Source organism: Xenopus laevis, chromosome 4S (genome assembly GCF_017654675.1).
Source record: "Xenopus laevis strain J_2021 chromosome 4S, Xenopus_laevis_v10.1, whole genome shotgun sequence".
Taxonomy (NCBI): Eukaryota; Metazoa; Chordata; class Amphibia; order Anura; family Pipidae; genus Xenopus; species Xenopus laevis.
This window is the reverse complement of record NC_054378.1, coordinates 77,433,714-77,442,339: the sequence shown is the minus strand read 5'-3', so window position 1 is coordinate 77,442,339 and position 8,626 is coordinate 77,433,714. Positions and strand designations below refer to the sequence as shown.

At 39.2% G+C, this 8,626-nt stretch overlaps 1 protein-coding gene across 2 annotated transcripts; it reads left to right on the top strand.

Annotated features, from left to right (window-relative positions):
• On the top strand, nucleotides 1–8,459 carry ttc22.S (tetratricopeptide repeat domain 22 S homeolog). Of its 2 annotated transcripts, XM_041561491.1 has the most exons (7): nucleotides 1–593; nucleotides 2,442–2,497; nucleotides 4,763–4,875; nucleotides 5,168–5,286; nucleotides 6,577–6,784; nucleotides 6,878–6,962; nucleotides 7,562–8,459. In XM_041561491.1, exons 1-5 carry the CDS (start codon nucleotides 30–32, stop codon nucleotides 6,583–6,585), a joined length of 861 nt encoding a protein of 286 aa, XP_041417425.1. In that variant the 5' UTR covers nucleotides 1–29; the 3' UTR covers nucleotides 6,586–6,784; nucleotides 6,878–6,962; nucleotides 7,562–8,459. The 2 variants fall into 2 exon arrangements, with proteins under 2 accessions (XP_041417425.1, XP_018116416.1); XM_018260927.2 differs by having other exon boundaries at nucleotides 6,577–6,962.
• Nucleotides 8,460–8,626: the final 167 nt, after the last annotated feature.

Sequence of the window (8,626 nt, the reverse complement as noted above, 5' to 3'; positions counted from 1 at the left end):
AATAGGAACACTTACTTTCTTTTCCAGTTATGGATGAGACACCTGATGTGGATATTGAGACTCTTATAGATGAATTTGAATATATACCTGGACATTTCCATTTGGAAATGAATTTAAATTTTGAGTCGTGCACTCAAGTGGAGTTTAGGAGGAGAGACATCAAACGGAAAAGGGATTCCTTGCAGTTCCAGCTGGAGGCTGACTCCAGTTTTCAGCAGTTTGCGGTCAAGAATTTACTAGGTGTCTTCTTCTATTACCTGGATGAATTTCACAGTGCAAGAGACATTTTTCTGTCAGTTAGTCAGCATGATCCAAACAACTTAAATGCCTGGGCTAACCTTGCATATGTGTATGATAGACTGAATATGGAGGATAAAACCTCACAGTGTACAGATAAATTGTCTCATCTCATGGGTCTAGAAGGGGAAGAGGGGGAAAGTAAAGACATCAGACTAAGGGCTGCACGGTGCCTGGCAGAGCAGGGTTATGCACATGCCTTTGATGTTGGACTTCTTAATGAAGAGGACAGCATTGAGAAACTAAGCAGTGGAATTGGCCTCTACGATAAAGCCCTCGCATATGGAAAACATGAGGTGAGTTTTTTGCTTATGCTGTAGAAGAATTTTATAGTATCCTCACTTATCCTCACTTTCAGAGGACATTCTAAATAACCAATTGAGTCACCTTATTGCATTCTTTCAGAAACTACACTGTACATGTAATACCATTATATATTATTATAAACTGCCACTATCAGTCAGACCCCAGCAGTACCACATGCCAAGTAAGAACCTAGGCCTGAGAGCTAAATTCACTGTAGTGTAAAGACATAATAATGAAGTTATATGAAGCCTTACTAAGTGGGAAACGAAGGGAATAATATGAGGGAACTAATATTATTTCTGTTCAAGGGAAAACAAAAATAATATTACAGCTACCAACAAAGATTTATACTTAAAATTTATACTCACATGAGACCCAGCAGAAATTGTACTTTATCTTTACTTTCACATTCCCTGTATAACTCAGAGTGAAACATGTTCCTGTACATTGTGTTTATGGTTCACGATAAACTCTGCGGCACCGCATGGACTGTATGATAGACCTAGCAGAGTTACATACATAGACTAGTTATCATGGTACTCGCATTGTACTACTCTTGAAAAGTGAAACATATACTGTACAATGTCCAGTAGTGGTACATAAATCATATACCGCCTATACAGCCTGTGAGAGACCCCATAGTTTCACAGCATAGTAAGTTCATAATTATATATTTGCATTGGCAGCTGCCACATGTACTGTAAAATGAGTACTTCAGCAGTGTTGACAGTAGGCAGATACACCTGTCACTATGGAAAAAAGATATGTTTACTCTTTAATGGCCTTGTGGAGAGAAGGAGGAAATTTTAAAAAGAAAGAAAAATAAATCAACCATTAATTTATGGTATACAGTATTTAAGTGAGTTAATGTTTGAGCAGTGGCACAAAGGGCAGGACTCCATGGACGATTCGAAATAAGGTAAGTAATGCTATTGTCGGATCATGTCGCATTGTTGATGCGACACGACACGACTGTCGGATGCAGACACTGCGTGTTGATAGTCATGTCGCTGCGCATCAACAATGCAACACGATCTGACAAAAGCATTACTTACCTTATTTCCGTCACATCCGACGTGATGCCTGCGTTTTTGCGCAGCGCGGCGGATCGCGGCGGAATCGCATCCTGCCCTTAGATACTGTACATGATACATACCTGTATAGAATTTTTAATACTCCTTCGTAAGGAGGCTGTGCTTTACTGTCTAAAACAGTGATCCCCAACCAGTGGCTTGCGAGCAACGTTTTGCTCACCAACCCCTTTGATGTTGCTCCCAGCAGTGGCGTAACTACCGGGGGAGCAGAGGGTGCGATTGGGCCAGGGCCCGCACCCCCTCAGGGCCCCCCGGCAGCTCGCACGCTGATAATTCTGGGTGGATTCCCGGTGTACGGAGGGGGGCGGGGGGCCCAGCTGCACGTCCCGCGCCAGGGGCCACCCCCCTCTAGTTACGTTGCTGGCTCCCAGTGGCCTCAAAGCAGGTGCTTCTTTTGGAATTCCAGGCTTGGAGGCAAATTTTGGCTGCAAAAAAACCAAGCGTACTGTCAAACAGAACCTCCTGTACACCACCAGTCCACATAGGGACACCAAACAGCCAATCACAGCCCTTATTTAGCATTCCCAAGGATATGGGGTTTTTTTATAAAAAAAGGTTGGGGACCCCTGGTCTAAAATGTAGCAGAAAACTTGGAGTTAAATTTTAATTAATACAGTGCAATGTACTTCAATTTCTGCAAAATCATTTTTACATCCAGAATCTGTAAAGATAATTATAAACATTTACTAAAACTGTTGCATTGAATTAGGCCAGCAGTACTACTCATAACACTTCATCTTTCAGATTCCTGTGGAAGAAAAACGAAGTTGGTTTTTCACAATGGCAACTCTGTGTATGAGGTATGTTCCATTTCACTTGTTATTAATCAGCAGCCATAAAACCTGATAAAGCCTACAAGCTTCAATCTGCTTGTCACTTCTGTTAACTCAGAAATGTGCTAGGTGGCAATCGATTCACTAAGGAATATGTAAAATAATATTTATACAGATTTACCTTGCATTCTTTTATGTTATGTGTTGCATACGTTTGAAAATAGTCTGAATACTTTAATTTTGTGTATAAAAATCTCTTAGCTTTTATTAATGACTAAATAGTATTGATGAAGCCTGAATGCCAATTATAATTGCATTTTCCTTCTGGATGAGGCTAAAATAATAAGTTCCGCTGCTCCCCTTCTCAGTGCAGGGGACCATGTGCTCTATAATACTGTCCGTACTCTTAGCTCTCAGAAGGTGGAGTCACCGTTCTGGCATAATATACCAACTGCAAACACCTAACTCTCTTCTTATGGGGGTACTCTAGTAGTGTGTGTGCTGTGCTCCCTTCACTGCCTTGAGAGAACTTTTAAAAATCACATATTTGTTCCTATTTTTATACACACATACACACACATATATATATATATATATATATATATATATATATATATATATATATATATATATATATACTCCCTGTGTGATCGCAGCTCTCACGATTAAACGTTCCACAATGCCTGGGTGCATGCCACCAACTGCTAGTATGATATCCTTTGGAAGAAGCCGCACTCACAGGACTAACGTAAATTTAGATATTTATTGTAAATATACACTTGTGAGAGCGGCTTCTTCAAAAGGATATATATAAATATATATATATAACTTCAGTGGAAGATTATGCAACATCATTCCACTCACAGGCTATGCCACTCCCTGGAATAATAAATAAATAGATGATAATTATACATAATAAAAGGACCTGTCCGGAAGAGTAAGACAATTGCGCATAGTATTTTCCTCTTATAGTAGCTTTCCAGAGTCAGCTAGAAGGTATAATCCATGTTTTTTTGTATGCATCAAATACATCTTCCTCATTTCTGTCAATATGTTTGTGTGTCACCCATATGAAGCATTTTATTCACAGTGATGGCTGCAGGTCATTAGGGAAAAAGTGAAATATACAAAGAACTGTCAGATTACACCAGTTTTTGGACTTTGCACACAGCATACCCAATTGTAAATAATCCCTTTTATGTTTTGGGCTTCAGTAGCCCAAGAGTACCCACCAGGTCCAGAATGCCAATCTGTAGATTCTGGTAAATGCCCAAGGGACTCCAGCAAGAAACAATAGACAGTCCATATTTATTAGGCTGGTGGCAGGCTGTTTGGGCCTCTGTGTACTTGAAATGCATGGGGCAGGGCATGTTTTGAATTTCAGTCTGGACCTGAGATCCACATCACTCGATGTCTGTACCTCTCAGCAGCTTAAGTACCCTTTACAGGGCCCCAAGCTAAAATAAAAAATTGGGACCCCCCCAAAACACTGCAGAGTGCAGATCCCATGACTGTGGTGGGGCCAGGATAGGGTGTTGCATTATATTATATCACTGGTTCCTTTATAGCTTATATATATATATATATATATATATATATATATATATATATATACTCCACCAGATGAAAGCACTCACGGGTCAGTCATATGAGTACAAATAGCAAAATTTTATTCCAACAACCACATATCTACGCGTTTCGATCCCACTGGATCGTCATCTACGCGTTTCGATCCAGTGGGATCGAAACGCGTAGATATGTGGTTGTTGGAATAAAATTTTGCTATTTGTACTCATATGACTGACCCGTGAGTGCTTTCATCTGGTGGAGTATGAGGATTTTGGTGAGCACCCGGTAATTATTGCATAGAGTGGTGCGTGCCGATAAATGGAGATATATATATATATCACAATGCTAATCATCCCTGCCACATCATTTATAGCAGAACCTCATTTTCTACTTGATAATTTCTGGCACTAAAAGGTGGCCAATCAATCACAATCCAAGATGCTAATCTCCTGTGGACAATTTTGAAGACCTAGATTATTACCGTTATAAGGCTGCTGAATCTCACATCTCGTATAGTATCTTTATATAACATTCAGCATTTCCAGCTATATTATTTTCTGAGGGGTATGGTTCTCACTTATAACTGTGATGCTGTGTTCACGTATCAATTTGACATTGCGAAGTAGTAAGGATAATTTTTAAAATCAACAAGCGTTGGTTTATTTATATATGACATATTTAATTTGGACATGGATATTTAATTGTTTTTTTATTTTATTTGAGGCTGGATGGAATACTAATGAACAGCTCTAACATGGACAAAAGGCTACTATATTTTAACAAAACTCTGATGCTTCTTCGTGAAGTTGTAAAATCCTTAAACGCTCATTATAAAGGTAATATATGTTGTAAAAAAAAAAAAGACAAAGTAGAATATATTTTTATCCCTATCCCTATTTATTTAGGCATATGCTGAATGCTTGGGCATGGACTGATGGAAATTATGTATATAATCTGTTAAATACTGCAGAATATGTTGACACTACACAAATAAGTAATAATATAAATAATAATGCAGGCGTAGGACATGCTGTTTCATGACTGCTTGACTTAAAGCATCCTCACTATCAATTTGCCTTTTGTCATAGTCTTTAATTGACTGACTTCTCCATGGCTTTGTATCTATAGCTTTGGCCTGGTGTTATCTTGGGGTGATGCTGGAAAGACAAAACACTTTTGCCACTACTCCAATGGGAATACATGACTGTGGCTATTCAGGAACTGACCCTCTGGGTTGTTTTGGAAAGGTATGATCTACTCCAAATATCCCAAATGGTTGTGTTGCACTCTTATCATTTCACCCACCCAATGAACTCTCAGGACTGACCCATACAGCATCAAATAATGCAGATACACATAGCACTAAACAAATAAATAAATATGAACGTATATGATAGAATGCTTAAAGGAGAAGGAAAGGTTAAAACTAAGTAAGCCTTATCAGAAAGGTCCATCTAAATATACCAGTAAACCCCCAAAGTAATGTTGCTCTGAGTCCCCTGTCAAAAGAAACACTGCATTTCTTTCCTTCTATTGTGTACACATGGGCTTCTGTATTAGACTTCCTGCCTTCAGCTTAAACCTCATTGCCCTGGGCAAGAGCATGCTCAGTTTGCTCCTCTCCCCCCCACCCCTCCCTTCTCTACTGTAATCTGAGCCAAGAGCAGGGAGAGACTCAGGCAGGAAGTGATGTCACACCACATTAATACTGCAGCTCCTATTCTAAACAAACAGAGAGCTTCTAGAGTTTTTTATTCTACAGAATAAATATAGCATTCTAGCTTGCACTATTGCAGCTAATCTATTGGCAATAAAATGCCTCCGTAGCTTTCCTTCTCCTTTAAGGACCCGAAAAATGTCATGTAGTGGCCTTGAATAAATGTAACCACAGCCTATTTCTGCTACTTTTGAGTGCTCTCATTTTGGAATTTATCAGTATATGTAGGGATAGCTGTATAACCGGAAGAGGATTTGATGCATTCGATTACACAGCTAAGGCAGTGTCGGAGAACGTTTTTCATTACTCTAGGAGAGCTACCTCCATGCTATTCCTCCTAGTTGGAACCAAGCTGCTCTTACTAGCTGTACTCTATATCTCACTTTCCTAGAGAGCCTATAACAGATATATCTCTGCCACCCACTAGCCTCATTCATGGGGTCCCTGTTCCCCCGACTTATCCTTCTAGAAGTACTGGTCCCTCTAGAGCACATGGCTTTTTCTGGGCCTTGCTTTACCCAGGCCCCTTTGGTAAACCCAGCTGGATCAGCATCCAGCAGCCAAAAAGCCAAGACCCACCCCCTCTCTCCCACTATACCAAGTGTGACAGGGTCACAGTGCCTCCTGGCCAATAGCACATCTATGCAAATCACATCTAGCAACATGGACATCTGCCTAGCAACTAGGAAAATGAGGAAGTGTAGGGAATTAAAGCTAAAAGGGGACAAGTTAACCCTATGGGTCCCTACAGTTGACTTGGTGATTTTCATTTTATAAGAACCTTTATTCGCACCAACCATTTTATCTTGTTATATTTCAGGTTTATTGATCATCTAAATGCAATGTTTGCAGAATCGCCTCCATGGGATGAAGACCAGAAATACCATGCTCCTATTCTGCTGCCTTTATTTTCACAGTTCAAGTCTCTTTAAAAGACAGATGGATACACAGGTTACTCATACTTCATGCGTGAGGACCTTTTTTAAGTTAAACTCCTGAAAACCTTTGGCTGAACTACTACCATTAAGGTAGCCCTCTAGTTCATTTACAGCTTATTAGACACAGGTTTGATATTTACAGTATACACATTTTTATTCTTTGTGACTAATAATCTCTGGCAGATTTATTTTGAAGATGAAGAGTCCCAGTCGTGAGGAGTCAGATGAATCCTGAAGCAACTTTACTTGAGGCAATGCAGCACAGGAGGTGAGAATACAATGGATCTATATAATCATTGAGCAATATTTAATTTAAAGCAGCTTAGCATGTGAGATATTTTACTTAAGCTTGCATTTGACATAATTACCTTATGACATCTATGAAGGTTCTCTTTTCATATAAAATGTCTGATTCGTCTGCTAGACAGCAAAGGTTAAAGTTGTTTAACCTATGTGCAGCTATTGAATGGCTATCACTCGTTGTGGTTTATCACTGCTCAGAGGTATGGCCTTGCTGCACTAGGTCAAAGAATTACACATAGAAGGAATGACATAGGATGTGCATTACACATCAAAATTTGAGAATTTAGGTTTATTGCTCCTGTTAATGATGATTTGCTGTCTGCAGATTTCGAGTGAAAGCTGGAACACCATCATTTTTACTCTTCATGACACAATCACCATTCTTTATTGATTATTTCTCCAATAAGATAGTTTATAGATAATAATAATTGCACTGTATTCAAGGAGGAGGTTGATTAAATAATTAACATGCACGTACTAAGAAATGTGACCCATGAATTAAATGGAAAATATTTTAATAAAATACAACCTTGGCCATTTTCTTCCTGTGTGTTTATTTTACAGGGTAGTGAGTGTGATTGCTCTTCAGCTTGAAAATACTTGACAGATCATTTTCAGGCAGAACTTTTGCTCACAGTTTTGCTTCCGGGCATCTCTACATTGAAGTCAGTGGGAGCTGTAGTAGGCAGTCATGGGCACTTTTCTGCAAGCTTAAATACTTGCGTGTAAAAGCGGTTCCTCCACTTTGCTTGCGACTTGCTGTAGCTCAGCACAAACCATGCTGGAATTCATGAACACCATTTTGTTACAGGAATAACATAAACTGTGGAATAACTGGAAAAATTAAATTTTTGGCCTTAAGAGTTCCTAAAGTAGTAATATGAATGAAATAAACATGGATGAACAACTGGTGAAAAGGAAACCCCGTTCACTGCTATAGAATATAGCAGATTATGACCCAGCTCATAAGAACTCCCAATCTTTTTTCTATTAGTTCCCATAAAGTGAAACTTGCACATCTGGACAAAATCAAGGATCCTCTTTTCCGAACCTTATTATTTTATGTTAGGAAATGTATCCTCCTTCAATGGATGGCACATTCTCCCACCAGATACACACCAGATGGCTCAACCTACATAGAGCTTACTTACTGATACAACTGCAAGGGGTGCCCCCAAAAATATGACAAGATATGGGGAGAATGGCTTGAGGCTATAGACTAACACTATATGGACACCCCTATGAGACCATACTTTCTCCTTACACTGGGAACCCCATGGTCCATCCTCCCCCTTCTCTAGCAGGTGATGGGAAGCCATCTCGTGTAGGTAATTACAGATCAATCAATATAGGTGTATTGGATGTATCTCAAACATGGAAACATGTTTGTAGAACTATTGTTGAACTGTTGTATTACTGTGTTTTATATTACAAATGATTAAATAAAAACCTCTTTAAAAAATCGTGCATTTACTCTCTATATAGCACAGTAGATGAAGTTGAAAATGTGGATTAAGTACAACCTTTTTGTCCAAGTAAAACCTGCTAACTACTAGTTAATGCAGAGGAAGGGAAATTTGCCATAGAATGAGAATTTCATTCCTGATTCCAAGAGGACAGGTAGTAATG

Bases quoted from the DNA above. Each gene is read 5' to 3' on its own strand.
- ttc22.S (XM_041561491.1), top strand. From the start codon at position 30: ATGGATGAGACACCTGATGTGGATATTGAGACTCTTATAGATGAATTT. The intron at 594-2,441 runs GTGAGTTTTTTG...TTCATCTTTCAG, and splicing joins TCGCATATGGAAAACATGAG to ATTCCTGTGGAAGAAAAACG. The intron at 4,876-5,167 runs GTAATATATGTT...TTGTATCTATAG, and splicing joins CTTAAACGCTCATTATAAAG to CTTTGGCCTGGTGTTATCTT.